This window comes from Lepisma saccharinum, chromosome 13 (assembly GCF_977018435.1).
Source record: "Lepisma saccharinum chromosome 13, izLepSacc3.1, whole genome shotgun sequence".
Lineage (NCBI taxonomy): Eukaryota > Metazoa > Arthropoda > Insecta > Zygentoma > Lepismatidae > Lepisma > Lepisma saccharinum.
Genome location: NC_139241.1, coordinates 71,339,570 through 71,361,553, shown reverse-complemented (window position 1 = coordinate 71,361,553; position 21,984 = coordinate 71,339,570). Strand labels below are relative to the sequence as shown.

General features: G+C 36.1%; 1 protein-coding gene across 1 annotated transcript in view; it reads left to right on the top strand.

The window, feature by feature from the left end:
* Nucleotides 1–435: 435 nt before the first annotated feature.
* The window catches only part of LOC145997408 (folliculin-interacting protein 2), a 48,215-nt gene continuing 26,666 nt past the window's right edge, over nucleotides 436–21,984 (top strand). The window contains exons 1-5 of the mRNA XM_083134427.1: nucleotides 436–644; nucleotides 11,925–12,141; nucleotides 14,824–14,993; nucleotides 17,695–17,780; nucleotides 20,415–20,585. Of these exons, the coding sequence (XP_082990553.1) occupies nucleotides 520–644; nucleotides 11,925–12,141; nucleotides 14,824–14,993; nucleotides 17,695–17,780; nucleotides 20,415–20,585 (769 nt within the window). The 5' untranslated portion in view covers nucleotides 436–519. The remainder of the gene's footprint in view (nucleotides 645–11,924; nucleotides 12,142–14,823; nucleotides 14,994–17,694; nucleotides 17,781–20,414; nucleotides 20,586–21,984) is intronic.

The window sequence follows — 21,984 nt, the reverse complement described above, 5'->3', positions numbered from 1 at the left end:
CTACAATTTCAAACGAACACCGTACAAAAAAATCCATCTACAACCCTGATAGGCACCCAGTATCCCTGGAATACATCCGCCACTGATTTCTACAATAAATCAGAAGTCGAATCAACTCTCAAAGTGCTACGTAAGATTGATTACGCGACGCAAAATAGTGCTACAGGATACGTTTGAGAAGATAGAAATTGAACTAGCGAAACGGCAACACTGGCTAGAAACTGCGAAAATAATGTGGTGCGAGCCAACACAAAAAGATAAGACCAATACTGAATGGCAAGCAAATTCATTATGTTTGCAGATAGGAAATGACTTTCCGCGCGGGTTTGGCACCAGGTAGCGCCTCGAAAAGAGAAAATCACATGGTTAGGTTGGCTCTCGTCCAACCTACATATCTTAAGAGAGTCACAAGAATCGTAGAGCGTGACTATAACACGATATGAAGCACATGACCGCTTGCCTTCGGATGTCCAAAGTTTATTTGATCATAAGGCTCTCGTGCTTAGACACGGTGTGGCCATGAAGCAAGCTGGTGGGAGGTTTTCTAGCCTAGACAGTGGTGTCTATTCCATAGGATCTACAACTGAAACTAGCCCTGGAAGTTTTCAACAGATCCCGTCCCTGAAAAAGCCACAACATTACAAGTAAGTTAGCTTTTACATAATGTATAATAAATGAAATTATGGTGGTGCTAAGACTTCAACACGAGTCACAATTTTTTTTCATTGGCACGAGAAAGAGACGAGACTGAGAATTAAAGTCTCGTATCGCTCGCGAATTAGTAAATAAAATTAAACCTATAAGACATATTTCACCTAAATCGTAAGTACTTCACTCACGGGACAGAATTTCAGATTAACGTAAAATAAATCATTACTTTTTTTTCGGCTACCTTAGTTTGAGTTTTGGTTTTAAGTTCATATTATACATAGAAAGGCTAATCAGGACTGTATCTACAGTTTAAAGTGGGAGCCGAACCACTTGTGCCTCCACCGGGTATCGAACCCGTGATCCCTTGATTACAAATTGACGACGTTACCGCCATGCAATCGGGGAGGCCCGGTTCTTGCTTCAGTAACATCGTTATTAAAGTTACATAAGCAATTGTAAATATGGAGCCAAACCTCCGTGGCGGAGTGGTTAGAACAGTGCGCTACAACGCCAGGAGTCTCGAGTCCGGCATTGACCTTCTTTGTGATTTTCACTTCATCAATTTCATCATATAATCCTGATCCTCTCTTCGCGATTACCCAAAAGTGGCACAAAAGCGACGCCAAATAACAAAAAGCAAATAAAATTCAAGTATCATGAGCGTCTTAATCACTGCTACATGTAGATGCTCTGATTTCGGAGCAATTTAAAATATACAAGGTGTGAAAAAGTTGGTGACCATACATTTTGACTGGGACAGTCCTGTTTCAGAGGCGTGTTCCGGTCGTCCCGTCCATATTATTAAAAAGTCACTATTTGTATCGTTTAATAAAAGTCAAGGAGTTACCTAAAGAGAGAAATTTCTTGCTAAAAGATATGTTTTGTATGTGTTCCGTTATTTGTAGAGCAGTGAATAAGCATGCAGTATCTTTACGGAGTTGCAAAAAGAGTTATAAGTTCCTGCATCTTCACACAAACTCAAAATAAAAATCTAGATTTGTGTGTCTGATATGTAGTGTGAGGTTTTCGTAGAGATTGATGAAGAATAAAGATGCTCTCAAGAAGATTGGTTCTTGTTCTAAATAGTTCTGCCATTACTCATCTTCAGCATAAAGGTTGATCAGAAAGAACGAGAAACGCTATGTATGTCTTACGGAGATTATAATAATTAATACCTTTTGAAAACAGGAGATCACATTTAATTTATTATGATGATGTATCATTTTCCAGGAAAGGTGTTGGGGGGGGGGTAAACAGATCTCCTTGTGATGTCCCGTTTTTGGGTCAAAATATTATGGTCACTCTATCCAAATAGCATATTTTGCATTCCTGTAATTTCGGAATTACACAAAATATGGATCTGCAACTTTGCATAGGTTTCTATCTCAGGTGGTCCTTTTAGTATTCCAAATTTCAAGTGAATTCAAAACATTTAAGGTTGAGGACCTTGTTGATTTGTCACGAAATGATTACGAAGAAGTCAGTAGGCAAAGAAATATCAGTGGTGCTTGATAACCACTCCAGTAACATATTATGAAAATTTGACCTGGTTTACCGCTACAATCCTTATTTATCGTATATATTTAGATTAATTAGATGCAATAGAAATAAAACGCCAGTGGGGACTTCAGATTTTACGGCAATTTCTAAATTTTTCCTAAAATCTCCCTTTTCACCTAAAATTTGACATAGATTTCCCAGCACCAAGAGAAATTTCCCTTCATGTGCCAACACTGCCTCTGCCAAGCGTGGCACAGAAACAAAAAGGAACAAGCAGTGGTCTCCTGCCAACGTTGTTTGCAGCGCTGGAACTGACCACGTGCTTTTAAGTAGCCATGCTACAAGCGTGCGATGGAAAATGATCAGTGGCGTACATAAACCAGTTTTTAAGTTCTTGAAACAATTTACTTAAATTCTGGTTTAGAAGCTTGTTTTAATAGTTTGCATAATATATAATAATGAGCAATTACCCATATATTAAAGTTAAATGTATTCTATAAAAATATATGAGATAAGTTGGTTTGCCGGGGAGTAGCTAAAGGTGGTAATGTGGAGAATACGCCATTCAATTCCACTCTTGTATAAGTTCTGTAAAAAATTGTTCTCTTTATTTTTCTTCAGCTTTGCACTGAAATACCCTTATACTTAACTCAGCTTATTTATTGAAATATCAGTATTGCCGGACACTCCTGTAAAGTTACTAACTACTGAAAAAAAAATAATATGGATGTTTCAGCACTAAAATTAAGCAACATATTATTTTCATAGGCGCCGATTTCTTCCGATATTTGGGGAGGGGGGGGGGGGGCAAAGCTAAGCATGATCACCGACTTTTCCCGTTTGCGGGGGTGAATTCAGTAGTAGGTACACGCTTGAGAAAAAACTTTCAAAAATTGTACTCGCAATTAACTAGCTCTGGAAACAAACATATATACTAGGGTACATCAAGCTTTATTATCTGGATAAGAAATGAACTATATTTTGATTACATTATATCATACGTTTCTTTCTAAATTCACTGTGTGCTCGAAATAAGAAATACTGAAGTGGGGTAAACGCTATATAAAGATTCGGCTGGGTGATAAACTCCACATTTTTGATATGCCCATTTCAGAAGAGAACCCTGCGTAATTTTCTGCTTCTTTGCATGCAAAAGTTTTATAATCATAAATAGAAGAAATAATTCGAATTAGAAAATTGAGGAGATAAGGACCTCGTAAAAGGTTTTCACGCAGAATCCTCACTTAATTTATGGGATTTTCATCACATAAATAATATGTTGTTCCAAAATGTTAAAATGTATACATTGGGACCCTTACAAGGGGGGCCCAAGTGAAGTTTGGAAGGGGGCACCCCCGTTTCGGCGCCCCTGATTATTTTCTCTGAACGTTCATAAAGGTAGGATTCAATTAGGATGATAAGGCAAAATAATAATAATTTGTATTAAACATAATAGAAGCCTCATTTTTCGTCATCTGGGAGTAATAACCTTTTTGTTTTGTTACAATGTTGCGTTTTTCTATTTAAGTATATAGCCTGTCGACATTGTTTTACTTTGCACTAGAAACACAAATTTTAGTGGTTTTAACTATTGTCGTTTTCACGTTCAGAAGACACAACGGCGCTTATGGAGAAACCGCACAGTGTTGCCAATACAGCGCTAGCTCATGTCGCCGGGAAATGATAACCTTCCTTCACAATGAAGGTGTTACATATTTTGTATATATAATGATAATTATATGTAATTATTAATATTAATATTATACTGTGAACGTTACAGTTACCCTTTTTACAATGATCCATTGCGATGACTACACACGCGAGTGTAATGCACGAATATGACACTTCAGAAATCACTTAAAAAAGTAAAAATCACTGAGGGCTCACACAACTGAATACACTTTTTCGAGAGAGGGAGAAAGTCTAAACAGACCAAAGCACTCACTCACTCAAGTAAGGGGAACCTGGCACATGGGTTAGATTCAAGTTGCAACCCAAACAAACAAATGAGTTATGGCCCACGTGAACTGATAAGACGTGAATGACTCAAGCAAGGCATGTCATATTTCTATCTTGAAGCCCCATATTTTGTCACGTGTTGGAAAGCCTTTCAAAGGTTAATATGATGTCTATGAATTTATGTGTAAGTTGGAAACTGAAAGGTGATCTTCATTTCAGTATTAATGTCGACAGTAATGTAAACAAAAAGAACGTGTATTTGCGACAGAACTAATGTTGCTCACAACAGCAGCATTGGAAATAATTGTCAATTATTAAATTTAAGTAATTTCAATTCTATTATAACAAACTGCATGACGTTCATATTTTTACTGAATGGAAATAAAATAACAACTCGAAAACGTGGTGGTGATTAGCCGGAATGCTGCGGTGAGCCAGCTCAAAATGGCCAGACAACGTCTCTTTACTTCGCGCGCGGTTCGTATTAAAAAGAAACTCCAAATGCATGGAAGTAATATTTCTGGGAACCTTTGAGTGGTTATAAAAAATAATTTCATTATTTTCTCCACAACTTTGTCGCTGGAAGTTTTTACTTGGAATTACAGAACAAAAAATGGCCAGCGACTACATTTTCTTCTGCGCGAATATAAAAAATCTCCACATACTTTATTTGAATATTTTTTAATGCAAATATGCTTTAAAGTATTGATAAATTTTGAGTACCACCATCACCTATGACAATTAAAAAACAGTGTCAATTTTTTAAATAATGAATGCTTCAATTTTACGGCATGTTTCAACGTTAGGAATGAAAACAATGTAAAAATTGTGTTTTCACAGAAAATTTGCGTCTTTAATTTATCTAAAATTATGTAAGCAAGTTACCAGTTTTTTGTGTTCACCATCGTATTCTCTACAAAATTTCCTGAAAAACTGCAGGTACCGATTTTACTTAAGCTAAATTTGTAAATCCAGAAATTTCACAACAGCGCGCTCGTATTTCCCATATGAAAAGCATTGCCCATAAGAGTCCATTGTGTCTTCTGAACGTGAAAACGACTCTAGATAATGAATGTGGCTGCTATACCTCTATTTTCACGTCATCTTGGGAAACAATGTAGTATATGTTGCATTCAACGTTTCAGTGAAATGCTTAAATTCTACGTCCTACGGTCATATTGTGATACGAAACATGGACCTACACGAACTATGCAAAAGAGGTTATCTCTGTCCATAAGCATTCAGGGCAAAATGTCGCGTGAATCATAAGCGGAACGTGTTCAACTTATCAATCATTTGACCTTGTTCCGGAAATGTATGATTCCCATTTGCAAAGTTACACAGTTACCCATGCTTTAAAAATTAGCTAGGTTATTTTTACAATATTTCAATTCTATATATGATATAACTTAAGTGTTTAATCTAAAATGAACTTTAATTTTAATACAATTATGATAATATGTTCAAATATGAACATAGAGCGGTGAGAAAATTGAAATAAACCCTTATACTTGGAAAATACGTAAAAAACTTGTTCGTAATATATAATTATGTATATATTTGAAAATTTTAAGTATATTTCCCTCTAGCAAAACATAATTTTGCCGATTGCTGCTGTATAAAGTACCTGTTAACTCTGATAAAGAAATCAACTGAATCGCAGTTTCTCACTTTAAAAAGTAACTACGTATAGTTACCATTACTTGAAACAAAAAACTGTTATTTGTTTAACTGCGGTGAAGGCACACGGTGGTTCGGATCCCACTTTAAACTGTAGGTTCAGTCGTGCATAAAGTTTACTTAAATTTTCACTCAGACCATTCAATGATTAGTTGAAGAAGCAATGTATTAAGTACATTATTTGCAATTTATTTTCCTTTTCACACTCACTATGTTGACCAAAATATTCAGTAACAACTGACGACCCAGCCTATTGACAGGCAGTGCTTAAAGTGTTTTCAGTCAATAGCCGGAACGCCAATCGCAAATTAATAGACACTATTAGTAGTAAAATAATAATAATAAGAAGAAATGCATATTACAATAACACTGGTATTCATTATTATTATCAGTGTTTGTTCTTGGGAAGAAAGATTTTGGTACTTTTCAAGTTGGTTTATTGTTATTGTGTTCATCATAAGAACTACTCTAAATATTGTGCTATCTTCATAAATGATCTTGCATCAACGTAGACACACACATTCCCTATGTTAAAATATAATGTTTTTAGTTTAATTCTCACCTATAAAAAGATGCCGTTGCGTACCGCCAGAAAAATGCACTCATTATCATTATTATTATTATTATCGCATCGAAATTAAATATAATGGACACAAGATCTATCACACGTCTGTCATTTCAGGAAATTAGGTTCTCGTTTACATTTAAAACGAATAGCACTGACAGAATTATTCATATTATTTGTGTTTTGATACTTTATTTAACAGACGAGTTGTCGGCATTTTCCTACAGAAATTGAAAAAAACACGATTATCAGAACGCCGAGCTCTTACAAATTTGCAACAGTGTAAACAAGCACACAAAAAAGGTGGACCGCTTTTATGGCAGTGACCCGCTGTTGCCGCCTTTACCTACGAAGGAACTTGCGGCCAAACAGCCAATTAGGGCTACCGCTGTCCCCCTGCTTGGGTAACCCGAAGCGGCGGGACATAGCGTGGTCGGGGTATAAGAACTTTGTTTTATTCACGGACACATACAGTACACTGAAGAAAAAATCCATCAATAAGTGCATAATCTAGTGTAAATATTGTGTATATAGATGTTCATTAGGTCTTTTTTGGTATGTATAATATATTATGCTCAACGTAATTAGGAGATGTATCCTGTTCTAATAAATAATAATAAAGTATGGTATTGTGATTTGCTTTATTTTAACACGATTCTTGTGCCACTTTTGGCTAATTTGCGAAGATGGGGATGAGTGATAATATGATGAAATTGATGAAGGGACACTCATAAATATCCATGCCCAGGACAGGATTCGAACCCGGGACCCCTGGCGTCGTAGTGCGATGTGCTAACCACTCCGCCACAGGGGCCGGCTACTAGGGTATTGTCTACACGCATGTTTGCTTAACTGATCGCTGACCGAGAGTTTTCTGTTAAACACGTCTACATTGGTGCCCCTACAAAGTCTCGAAAATAACGAAGGCGAATTCGTTGCAAAAGTAACAACTTCATGAAAATTTCCGTGTTTCTTCTAGAAAGGTATACTCTATTGTCACTTCCGAACTGCGCTAATAACAATCAAGGTGTCCATTTATTGCATTAGAACAAAGAGACAAGAGTGGACATTTCCACTAAATTTTTTTAAAGCAGTTTTAAAAACTACACCCTGGGAAAATGACCCCTGCAATTTTTCGCGTTTCTCTGCGTCCAGTTTAAGGGGAAAACCAGACTTCCAAAGTTGCGAGGCAAGCGTTGCCCTGAAAAACACGCCCCGCCATGTTAATACGTCACTACTCAGAGAGAACTCGTTTGTCGTCTGCTTCGAGCGTCCAGTTTACTGGGTATAGCCCACGGAGAGCCAACGTGTACAGCAGTTTTGCAAATCTGTGTAGAGTTAAATAATGGAAGATGGAACGATAATGGAAGGGAAAGCTATGCTTTATAATGGTTATTATTCTATTAAATATCCCAGCTGCTCACGTGAAAGATAAACGAAAGAGTTCTGCTGCGTGCGTGTTTACATCAAGTCAAAATTGGTTACTGACCATATTTTCAAAAATATATTTTAAAATTATATTTATCGAAGTTTACCATAAACCATGTAGTGCAAAATAAGAATTTCCACATTCTTAACTTTACTTATAATGCCTATTTTTACTTTCTTTTTTATAAAGCAATTTCAGTCTGTGTTTCATTTCTGTTACGCAAATTATGATAAAATATTTTTGTGCAGATAAGAGAAAATACACTGAGAAGATTACATCAGTAGCACAATACATTTCAAAGCTAAGTTTATGTGTAATTATTACAAGGATATAATGTATATAACATTATATCACATTCTGAAATATATTTTGAATTTTGTACTGCGAAAAAAGCTACCTCATCTCTTTCCCCGAACGCATTAATTAATTGGTTCACAACCTCATCACTAGGGATCCTATCGAGACGAGACATGGCAGTCTTGGTCTCGTTCTCGTTGAGAGTTGTAAATACACTGTCTCGTGTTTATTTGTAAATACCTCACTGACAGTCTCGTCTCGGTTTCGGAGGGCAATTCTCGTTCTTGTCTGAAGTCTCTAAAAATATAGAATTGACAACTTATGCAAAGGCTTATCGTACAAACGTTCACAGTGCATAGAGATCATAAAGACAAAACAACTTTTCTTAAATATTTTTTGTTTGTTTGTTTGACTCCTCTTTTCAACGCTACGAGCCTTCTAAAACTGGATATTATCCTGCTCATGAGCGACCGCAGGATTTTTTCCAGGAAGGGGCAAGCAAGGTATTTTTTCCGGGGGGGGCAAAGAAGGCACATTTTCATCCATAATAGTGTTGTCCCCTCAAAAAACATTTCTTCAGTTTGAATTTATCATGTTCATGCAAAAATTAACACATATTCTTGTGGCTGAAATGAAATTATATGTGTGAACTACATAATTTTTGGTTTACTTTCATTTTCCATGGGGAGCGTGGCCCCCCTTCCCCCCCCCCTTCCGGACGTCCATGATCCTACTTATAAGTGTATATGCAAACCAAACTGCCGATTCAGAATTACCACGAATGAACTGGCGTTGTAATCATTATACACAAAATTCAAGATTTAACTGACGATCTCACATGTTCCAGCTTTGACTCTCGAGCTGGGCATGACTGTTCCTTTGTGAATGTCCTTTCATTGAAGTGGAAGTTGTTTAGTGGAGGAGGGAGGATTTGCTCGAGCCTTTGGGGACAGTAGGCCTTAGGGGATACAGTGTTGCTCACGAGACGAGACATTTCCCGTCTCATTTCATTAAAGGAGACGGAAAAAGTGAATGTTTTTTTTAATGAGACGGGACAGGCCAAAGTTTCGTCTCGTCTTGTGGGCAGGTTGGGTGATACTTAGATTGTGCTGGTTGGTGTTGGTGGCAGTGGGGGTGGGGGAGTTTCTCCTGCACCCCGACTTCGAATACTGCTCGTAGACATTGTCGCGATTACCCAAAAGTGGGAAGAAATGTGACATTAGAGAAGATAACATACTAACCATTAAACAATACGACGGAAAAGCGACGTAAAAGTAGGATAAATACATAAATTTGTCATAACTGAAGAAAACTGTAGTTTACTGCAGGGAATTTAAAAACTCTGCGTACCTTTTCTTTATCAAAATTTCCCCCCATCAATTAATTTAGGATTCGAATATATTTGACTGGAATACGAGGGTCACTATTTATATTTTGAGCCTTGGCAACACTGATTGAAGTTAGGCGCGATTTGACGTTTGCACGGAATCGTCTGGCATTATTGACCATAACGTACTTCAAATGTTTTGTCAATAGCTTCATTTGTGTTGTTTATGTTGCCTTGGAGATTGCGCGACAACAATAAAATGGAATTAACTCGTGAACATTTTCGTGCGATGATTTTTTACGATTTTCGACGTGGATTATCAAGACAAGAGTGCATCGATCAACTTACTTCCACATTTGGCGATGAAGCCCCATCCTTTGCCACTGTGAAACGCTGGTATAACGAATTTAATCGTGGCCGCCATTCGCTCACCGACGAGATTCGCGAAGGTCGTCCAAAATCAGTTGTTGTTCAAGAAAACATTGATGCTGTGCAAAACCTAATACTGCAAGATCGTCATGTGACATACTGTGAGATTGAGGCAACCATAGGCATTAGTTCCACCAGCATATATAAAATTTTACATGATCATTTAGCTGTGAGAAAGGTATGTTCTCGTTGGATCCCACACAATTTGACAAAAACTCAAAAAGACGCTCGCGTCAATTGGTGCAAACAAATGCTCAATAAATACAATCGTGGTGCTTCAAAAGACGTATATAAGATTGTAACAGGTGACGAATCATGGATATATGCATATGAGCCGGAACGTAAACAGCAGTCGACTGTATGGGTGTTTCAAGATGAACCCAATCCAACAAAAGTTGTTCGCGCTCGAAGCACATCGAAACAAATGGTCGCCTGTTTTTTCGGGAAAACTGGTCATGTGGCAAATGAAATGGCAGTAAAATGAATAGATTTAAAACGTTTTTCATGTCAAAGTGGAAATGTCTTCATTTTCTGATAATCTCACATTAAGGCTATTTAGGTTTGGGCTCGAAAATTTCATGTTCCCTGCCAGGGTGGTCTCACCAATTCCTTTCTCCTGCACCAAAGTGGTTATCGGACTTTTTTTTCTCAAATTTTGCCTTCTTTCCTGTAAAAAAATAAAACACTTTTATAAATACACTAGATTCCCCACGCCTTGTCGGTCATTGTTATACTCGTGACCGACGGCGCTCTAGGAGAACGAGCGCAAGCCACGTGTTAGGTCATAATGTCCAACACTGCGTGATTGGTGTGCAGCTCCTACTGCATAACTTGTCACATCGCACATGGAAACCGCGATGTGATGTTTCAACATTTTTCGTTAAAAAGAGACACTTAAATCGTTAGTTACTAATTGGGAGATCATTTACACCATATTATCATAACATTTAAAGGACAGTTCTCTCTTTCTTATCTCCTCAAAATTCTGATGTATGCATTAGTTGAATTATAAATTTTGAGCAACTCAAATCATGCGCATATGCCCATATTTACTGCGACAGCAGCGCTTACGAGTCCATCTCAAGAAACTGTAACTTTACTACTCTATGGTCGAAATTCGACATTCAAATGTTTAGCTTCCTGGCAAATGGCGTTGCTAAACAAGTTGTTCTCACCGAAGAAAGGGAATCAGAAGCTAAATAGTTGTGGATTTGGAAGACATGACGTTGTTGGGTAATGTGAAAATATTGATTAGTATGTAGATAGCTAGAGAAATTATTATTTAGTCTATAGTGTCTATGTTTCATACATTTTTTAGATGGAGAAATAAGTTTGAATTCGAATCATCCTACCGTGGGTAGTAAACTTCGTTTACGTAAGACGTCATGAGGTGTCTCGTGACTGATTTAAAAGTAGCACACGTTTATGAATAGCATGTGAGGACCCCCAAACACATGAATAAGGGCGTAGCACAATTAAGTTGTAAATTTACCAAAGCGCTTAGGAACCTGATATAAAATTGTTTTGAAGTAACCAATGGGATGTCAGCAAATAAAATCCTACCAATATACATGTCATCAATTACTCGTAAACATATGACTAATTTTTGACAATTCGAATAATAGTAGTATTTTGGAATATGCTACCTGGATTTGTCATGTGACGACCATAGTAAAATGTCAAGCCATTAATTCCTCAGCTATGTCAACAATTATATTTCGAAGATAGAATAATTGTACCTATATATTAAAGACAGTAGTGTAATACCTGTAGTTCTTGTAAAATATTGCCTAGAATATTCGTACGTGCAACTACTACTCTATGATAAATCTGTGTAGTGGACAAGAATAGGTGATTAACTGAGCTAGGATTAGGGCCAAGGTCTATTCTATTTGTAACCTATACATACATAAGGTTACACTGTTATCTATGGTGAGTACCAAACATATATGAATAACTGATACAGTGTCTCAGATTTAAAAAAAAAATGTATTCCTACCTCTGTGTGTTGCACATTATTCTGTACGTATGCATGTATAATATTACTAATGAGCATTATATTATTGTAACCAAACTTATTTTTGTAGACAAAAGCCCTTTTCATTCAATAAGGACCAGGTGAGGATTTTATTGTTTCGAGAATGTGATTGGAGGGGAAGGAAGCTTCTATTTGATTCTAAAGCAGTGGTGAAAGTGCCGCTGGACAATTTATCGTCATGCAAGCTTCGGTTTGGAAGTCAACAAAGAAGCAGTGCAAAGAAGGGTAAAGCTTTTGTGGAGGTATCCAATGGATATGGCTATCAGGTATTTATTATTTTAGTATTAGATGGTCATGTTTATATATTTTTTAGTGTTTGTGTTTAGCATAAAGTGCAAAATTCATAAACAACACTCAAAGTAACACCATGCACAGAATTCCACACACACATCTCACATGGCCTAACTTCTGACTGTGTAATTCCAATATGATCATGATACACTTCCATTTTCTACATGAATGGAATTCTGCGCATGCCTACAGCACACACTGAACAGGAATTTTGTACTGAAAAATTTTTTCCTACCTCCAAACTTACATGAATATGTTAGGTAGTTAAATTTTAGTGCTCTTAGTATCTCGTACCTGCTTGTGGTGTTACTATTGATGCATTTTCAGTAAATTACAATTGTTAAGTTTGATTGTCACAATATTTCCACCTTTTTGGTTTTTTTTTATCCACTGTAACCTCAGGAGAATTATGTTGAATTTTTCTTTAATTGATAGATTTCGATGCTTTATGCTATAAAATTGGTTCCAACAGATATTTGATCGCAAAGTATGGCCCACGTAAGTAAAAATCTTCATAAACCCTGTAAAATATTTCACTTTCTTGATGTGGTACGGAGTGTCAAGGGTACCAATTTTTCTTCATATCTTGCATTTGTACACAATATTTTTCATGACAATTCTTTACAAATTAATGCTCTGTACAACCACAAAGTGTGCACATTAGTTTCTCCTAACTTGTACAATTATTTCTGATATTCTAAGTGTGTTCATCCTCTTGTACCACTTCTGAACATTGTTAAAATAGGCCAAACCTTGAGCACTTGTATTGTACAGAGTTGGCTACAATGTCATGAGGAGTTTAGGTTTTCAGTAATTAGTAACTTGACACTAGATTGTTTATAATTAATTGTTACTAATTCCTACTGTACATCGATTTGGTGATAACTAGGGCTGAGACGATACCGGTGGTATCGACATTGGTGAGTATCGGTTGATTTTCTTTTACCGATACCATCGATTTTCAGTGACTAGAAGAGCAGCCAAAGTCAACAACTCGTATCAACATTTGTCCTTTTTAAAAGTTCGTTCACCCTTCCTTGTGATAGATTGGGAGACCAGCATGGGAGGTTCCATAGATTTTCCTAGAAACTCTGGATAAAACCCCACCCTCCTGGGAAGCAGATGGCAAGATCAAAGGCATGAGTAAGTGAAAGCTGAACCCAAATGTGCCTGTGAAGGCATGTAACTGCTTAGTTAACGCTGTGGGAAATAAACCATTCATTGCCAATTCTGGCTTGAAACTCGTGCTGGTAAGATAACAACGTTTTTAACCACCTGCCACACTAATGCTGGGTCAGGTAGTTGCGGAGTTTTTAGAAAAGAGGGATGAAGGTCACTGTGAAATTAGCTTGGTTTATCTGCATTCAGTGCGAAGGGGAATCAGCAATTTATACTTATCCTCTTCACTTCTGTCATTTGTCTGACTGCGGGTATCGGCCAATGTTGGCTATTTGTTTTCGCCGAAAGTCTGCCCCCGTGGTGGAGTGATTAGCACATCATCCTACGACGCCAGGGTTCAAATCCCAGCCTGAGCGTGGATGTTTGGGAGTGTCCATTCATCAATTTCATCACTCATCCCCATCTTCGCAAATTAGCCAAAAGTGGCACAAAAAGCAAAGAAAAATAAAGCAAATCGGTCAATAATTTGAGCCGAGATTGCATTGGGAACATACGACTTTGAATGACAGTACGTAGAAAGATAAGCTAATCGGGAGTGGACCTACATTTTCAAGTGGGGCCCGAACCACTATGTGCCTCCACTGAGTATCGAATCCGCAATCTACTGATTACAAGGCAACAGCAACACCATCGGGGAGGCCCCTCTAAAGATTTATGTACACCACTACGTACAATAATGTACATAGAATATTTATAAGGAACTTTACTTTTCATCAAATAGAGGTACCATAATTTTTTTTGTTATTCAATAAATATTGAATTCTTTACTTCTTTGACAAATTTCCTTGCCATGACTGTTGTTTTTACGCAAATTTTAGCAGTCTTAACTACACATAAGCTAGATGATGAATATTTGCTGTTTTATCTCTGATTTTATAGTCTTTTCTTACTATTTATGTGATAACAATATTTTTAAGTCAAGATAGAAAGAACGAAATAATACTAACTTTGTCTTTCCTCCGTTTCTTAGTCTGTGGTTACATACAATACTCCATACGAATCGGAGAAATTAAGTAGTAATTAATTAATTTTCATATCACAAATAATTATATTAATGTATTAAATAACAATTTTATTATTATATTTCGGAGCCACTTGGCTCGGACTGGCTCCCAAAATTAAATATTTCTAAATACGTGCCTAGTGATGTGACGAATTAGTATGACTCTGTAACTAGCCTTTGTTATTTTGTACTGGAATTATACAAGCATCGGTATCTGCAAATGGTGGTATCGGCTCAGGTCTAGTGATAACTCTTGAAAAAGACGCATGTAAAATGTGTCAAAATGTTATTTTAAAGGTTGTCACTGAACATTAATGCACATAAATCTGCATACATTCAAGTTTGGCACAATACACCAGTTTTATCTCAGCGCTAATGATATGAAATTGCTAAAATTCATCACAAACATCAAAAAGATATATTTATTACACTATGTAAAGATTAAGGCTTTTACAATTTATACTTTATTTCGCAGTACATCCGACCGAGCTCCGATGTGAATGCCCTTAGTGAAATGGTGTTTGGGTCTGTGGCTGTGATGTTCAAAGCTCCCACCTTGAAGATTCACACGATTAAGTCTCCGTCAAGGTTGTTGTGCACCAAAGTCTTCCTTTCTCCAAGATCAGGACGCAACACTCGTGCTAGGTAAGAAGTTTTCATAGTTCTTCATGAATATTATATTTGATGCCATGCACCGTCAACATTGAATATACGCAGGCTGTCACCATACAGTGAACAGAGTGGCTTCTCACTGGGAATTCCGGGAATTATGCGTGAATTATTGGGTAATGGAATTCTATGTGATTTTTCTCTATAGATGTGAAAAATTGCAACTTTCATTAATTCATATCTCATTGAATTTATACATACCTATAAATGCCCTGAGGCAAGTTTTTAACGGATTAGGTTTTCTTTTTATACAGGAAGGAAAGGAAAACTACCTGGAAAATGAAATTGAATTCTCTCAATCTGTTAACTTCGTTAGTTTTTGTTTCAGTTGATGTTTAAGTCCACTTCATGCGCAGTAAGGCTAATCAGGACTGGGCTTAAAGTTTAAAGTGGGATCCGAACCACTATGTGCCTCCACCAGGTATCAAACCTGGGACCACTTGATTACAAGGTGACGATGCTACCTCTGCGTTTTGTTAAAATACCTTAGTACAATCTATCTGACAGATGGAAGATTATTGCAAGATAAGATATTTTGAAGTTGATTAGTTAAATTTGAGTTTGAAATTATGTACAATTAACAATTTTTCGTACATTAGTGTATCTCGTAACATTTGTGACTTGTGTTTGTAAATATACAGGGTGTTCCGTTCAAACCTCCCACATTTCAATTCTTCATTGCTAAAAGGTTATGAAACATAATGGAATGCGAGTGGTACTAGACGAAAGAGAAACTCAAAGAATTTTATTGCATGAAGCATATTCCATATTCTCTCCGGTAATTTCTTTGCACTGTAATGATTGATTTCGTCTCTGCATACCAGAATACAGATTGTGCGTGCTGCTGCAAAGTTGCCATTGTGCTTTATGTGATTGTGGCGCTGCACAGTGATAGAATGCTGAACTTCAAGGTCATGCAATAAAATTCTTAGAGTTTCTTTCGTCTAGAACCTCTCGCATTCCATTATGCTTCATAAACTTTTAGCAATGATGAATTGAAAGGTGGGAGGTTTGAACAGAACATGCTGTACTTCAAGTCTCTGTTAAATATTTTAAATATACGTACAGTTTAATTGAATTAGAATTTTTTGGATACATTGGAATCACACACCCCTTTATATCGTTAATATATTTTTGTATGTGTTTGTAGGTGGTGAGAGGCGCTAAAACATAAGGTTGAAATTGAGAAAACATCTGCTTATACCCTTTAAATTTTTTGGAAAGTTTGCCATGAAAACTAAGAATTATACTTGAATTTTATCATATAACATAGAGTGGCAACCCTGGTGAAACACCAAACAACAAGGGAAACAAATTTTCTTAATAACATTATCGTCATTGAGTCCCCAATGCTATGAAACCTCTGTGTGCAGTGATGTGGCAGAGGTTCGTGGTTGCCACCAAGGGAACCTGCAGAATTTTTTTTTTGGGGGGGGGTACAGAATCACGGAAACTTTTATTATAATTACTACTACTATTAATATTATTACTGCTATTATTGTTGTTTTTGTTATTATTATTACATTACTACTACTACTAATGTTTTTCTTAAAATTTCATACATTTGTAATTTCCATATTCTGTATATCTATATACAATTTGCATAACTGTATACTTAATATTAATTCATGGAAGACAAAAAGCTTCGTTTTTTTATAGTCAGATAATCAATGTAAAACAGACTGTAAGCATAAATGTAACCCTATTTCAAATAATAATAATTAGGGCTCGGAAGTTGAGGAAAAATTCTTTTTTTTTCCTAATGTCCGAAGACAAGGCCCGAGATAATATATGTTAATTTTGGGTCATTGTAGGCCAGAAAAAAGGTGGGTTTTATTTGTCCTTTTTTGGCCTTTTTAAAGGTCTTCACAGCTTTTTTTTTTTTGCAACTTCACCTTCATTCGACTATGTTTTTACTGTCAGTTCATCACCTCTTAAACATCCTTTCTGTAGTAAAGAAATAAAAAGAAAGAAAGAAATATATTTGAACCATCCCTGAAACGAGAGAAAAACATTTTTGGACGACTGAAGCAGGTACGGTACAAGGTCCTTTAACTGTGTCTGGAAGGTCATGCTGTATAAGTGGCAACTTTCTCTTGTTTTGAAGCTTTCAGTTGTTTTGCACTATGTTCCGTATGACCAGAATTTTTTACTTTTTAGTCATTAAATATGTAATTAAAACTGAAGTTATTAATTAATTTGAATCACATTTATACGTCCTTTTTTCCTTTTTTTTTGGCAATTTATAGGTCTTCAACTTCCGAGCACTAATAATAATAATAGTTGCTGTAACTTACAGCCTGAAAGGCACAGAACACAATACTTTTTGTTTTAAAATGTGTCTACAATTTCACCATTCGAATTACATTAACTCTTTCCAGAAATTTCAGGGGTCAAGTGCCCATGGTTATCACTGTCATTTTTTACTGCCACAAGAATAAAGACCACATTAACATTCATTGTATCATTTTGTAATATCCAACTGTGCTTATGCAAAACTTTTAGGAACAACATTAATAATCTTTAAGCAATACACTGCTGTTTTTCATATCTTTAACAATAAGAGCTGCGCTCCAGTTGGACCGCACTTAACATTAGAAAACTTAAAATGAGTGCTTTAGAAAAGTAATAAATAATTAGTATTCTCACACACATATAATTTTGTTTTTAATTCCAGTGAAAGTAGTAGTTTCGAAGAATCCTGTGCAAGCTCTACTAATTCAATGAGTGAAAGTCTCTTGTGCCATGGGGAAAGTGCTCAAAGTAAGTGTGGGAAGTTTTTATTTTATTTTACTGTTATACAGGGTGTCTCAAAAGTAATAGCGCAAACTGACACAGGTGAAAGTACACGATAATAGAAGCAAAAAAAGTGTCAGTAAACATGGGTCTGCAAACGAGCAGTTTTAGAGATACACAATCGCGAATGTGTGATTACAAGCCGCCACTGACTTCATTGTTTGTAAACATCGTTCTAGTTGGTAAAATGCTAATAATGTGTGCGAGTGTGTGGTTAGAAGCAGTCACTGATAGCATTTTGTAAACACCAAGTGCTTTCTCCTTGCACGTTGTAAGCCCATAGTGTAATATTACTCATGAATGACGTATTGAGACTCAATAGACAGGTGACTCAGGAAGGTTATGCCATTGGCTAGGCTTCTGCGCTGGGCGAGCGAGAAGTTTAGCTTGGCAGATCCTTGCTGACTGGGGGAGACTTTGGACGAACTGGACACAGGCTGGACAGGCTGAGTATACTGCATTACCGTCTATCACCCTTTTTGGGGCCTGCATGGCCGGGTGTAATTTACCTAAAGTTAATAGTTATTTTGAGTTCTTAAAAGACCAAGAAAAGGAATTTGTTTTTGTTTTAATTTTTTTTAGGTGGATTGCTCCGGGTCATGTTGGCTGGGGGGGTTTTGGGCAGGGCTGCGGTTGGCTCAGACTCGTGTAGCCGTTACTTACTGACTGGTGACAATCAAATGGGACGAACTGTACTATTTTAACTGGGCGTTAATCCATAGAAATTACTGTTGAGTTAACTAAATTTGGAAAGTATAAGTAATAATATTATTTGTAATAAAGAATATGTGTTAAAGAATATTAAGTTTAAATTGTATAATTTAAGTACCTAATATATGATCATTACGTTCCACTGCGCCGATAAGACAATCCTCGGCTCACTTCTTTAGTATTAAAGGGGAAACAAGAGATGTAGAGGATTATAGCGTTCCGAGGTTTGCTCTTTCTTTACAAAACAGAAGATTTCCGAGAGGTGGCGTTGGAATCAAACAGGATGGATACAATCAGTACACAGTCTAGCAATAAGATCTCCAATGACTTTTCTTACTGTATTATTAGCATTTTACCAACTAGGACGATGTTTACAGACAATGAAGTCCGTGGCAGCTTCTAATGACACATTCGGAATTATCTTGAAAACGGCTCGTTTGCGGACCAATGTTTACTGAGACTTTTTTGCTTCTATTATCGTGTACTTTCACCTGTGTCAGTTTGCGCTATTACTTTTGAGGCACCCTGTATATTTTTAATATTTAATGTGTATCCTTGTTGCTTGTGAATCGTGGTAAAGCATTTCTGAAGTTTGTACATTTAGTTTAGGATTATTTACTTTCAATTTGAAAGTTAAGAAGTAAATACAAGGCATCTGCTCACCAGAAAATCATGAAATTATGTTTGAATTCAGCATGACTTTTGTTTGAGAATTGTGAAAAATCAGTGCATTTAAATCAAGATTTAGATCAGGTGAATTGTTTAAGGAAAATCACTTGATTTAAATCACTTTAAATAAATAATTTATAGAATAATGTATGTAAGTAATTTGTAGATATCAGGATCACTTTTGGTGAATGTGCTTTAATCTCGTAATCATTTAATGGTGTATATTAGGCTCAACGAAAGGAAATGTAACATGTGAACTGTAAGCACGTAAATTTCTCTTGATTTAAAATTCAATAATTGTTATAGGAACAAATAGTAAACATTTTGTGTAGAATAATAAACAAATTGCTAATCATGTTAAACCATAAATAGTGTAATTATCATTAAACTGTAAATAAACATGGCAGCTCAGAGATAAAACTTAAGATAAATTTTGAGGGTGTCAAGGTTGGCATAAACAATATTTTGTATTAGTAAATATACATAATAAAATGTGTCCCTCTACATGAATTTTGAGGGTGCAGAAAGTGCCTTGCCTCCCCCCCCCTCAAGTCAGCACCTACAAAGACTATAAAAATATTTTAATTTACAATTATGTAGTACATCCAGAATGTTTTATTTTCACTGGGAAAAAAGTTAGTGAAATTAATATAGTTTCATTAACACACCCTAACAAACATTTCCATAGTAGATCCATACATAAAGTATCAGAAACAGAAAAATGTATATTTCCAAATACATTTTTATTTGCTTTAATCAAACTGTTCCAAATATTTTACAGGACCGTTTACCAGAAATAGCCTTTCTATGAAAAGAACATATATCTATATGTATGGTGCAAAAACCCTTACAAGCCATTTTAAACGTGTTTTAAAAGAAATCATGGTTTTTATCCACCCTGATCTAAATGTGCAGCCATGAAATTAGGTAGCTTGGCCAAATTGCGCTGGTGCCACAAAGTGATCATGGACAAAAGTTGGAGATTCCCGTGCACTGCGTGGCAATGTTAACTGGGCTGCGTTGCCTAATTTGAGCATCAGTTGTGGTTGTGCTCCGATGTGGCAACAGCCTGAACTCTGCCACGTACCTAATTTCAGGGCTGTGTGTTTAGTAATTAAATCCCGTTAATGGATATATTTAGTGCAGAAAAAGGAACTACATTAGTCCAACATTAAAGTTGTAATATTTTGTTGTTACAAACGCTATTTGATCTCTTTGCAGGAAGTCATCCTCAAGATGTGCCATCGGTGGACTCGTTAAAGCAATATAGGTATGAAGTGGACAGCGGGATATGTGGGGATGCATCCATCCAGTCCAACAGCAGCCTCAACAGTTTCATTAATTTACCGAGTTACGAAGCATCGCCTATAGGAACTCCCCGTTCACATGGCAGTGAGTATTGTATTGTTTTTTTGTTTTGGGTTGGTTGTGACGCGGAGGTTGAATTACATGTGATAGTATAAAGAAAAACTTAAATGCAGTGGAACCTCGATTTTACATTTTTGAGAAGACCAAGCGGAAGAACTTAAAATATGGGAATATGCCCAAATCAGGGAAAATTTCATAGCATTTTTCTCTATTGAAACCATGAATGTTGAATGTATAATGCATGAAAATGTAAAACCGAGGAATGTTTCCACTGTAACTTGTTGCCAGTATATTGGTATCAGCCGATACAAGTGGTATTGGTATATGTTGTATTTTATTTATGGATACCGGCCAATAATTTTCTGTCAATTGGATGATTCGCAGGGTTCACAAAAATGCCACACAGCACTTTCGCAGAGTGTAATTGTCCAGGAAGTTGTGCAAAATTCATAGTTTCCATTCATTTTGTACCAATATCATGTGAAAATAATTGTATTTTATGAGTACATAAAAGTATGTTTATATTCTAATGTAATTTGTTTAATATTTGTAAACAAATGTCTGGTAAATTGGTGCTTATAATTGGAGTGTAATGCTCACTCATTATTAATTAAAATTTTCAACAACTTTTAATTGTTACAATTTTGAAGCATCGGTAGGATTTAGTAGGAGTATGAGTATCGGTTGAAAATGTTATTGTCTCTGCCCTAATACATATGTATGAAAACAAAAAACTACAGTACATGAAAAATGAAATACCATAGAACCTTGATTTTAGGTTTTTCAGGGGACCAAGCTTATGAAACTTAAAATATGGGAAAATGTAAATCAGGTTCCACTGTATGCACTATGATTATGAATATTGTACGGTACAGTAGGAAAAGTATACATTTAAAGAAATGGTCAAGTTCTTCTGCTCAAGTAAATTGGAAATTTCATCGTTTCCATTCGCAGAGTTGACTTATCTGAGCACTTGTTATTACAAGAAAACTTGAATTTTAGGGCTGAGCTGATACCAGTTTGAACTCATGCAGATACCAATATTTGAAAATTGTAATAATTAAAGGTTATTCAAAATATTTATTAACAGTAGTGTGTAAATATTCCACCCTTAATTATATGCATCAATTGACCAAGATTTTTGCTTTAGAATATGTACGACGTACGTGACTATTAAAATTATTTCCACGAAACTTAGGAGGGTGTACCCAAAAGAAACCGGATTTTTTTTTTTTTTTTATTACAAAACAACCTTATCACCTTCAAAGTACTCTCCATGACACAATACATTTGTACAATCTGTGATTCCAGTCTTGGAAACATTTTTCAAACTCATCTGTTGTGATGGCTGACAGCTCCTTCCTCGTTTTTTTCTTCACCTCTTCTATGTTGTCAAATTGCTGTCCCTTCATGTCCCTCTTCA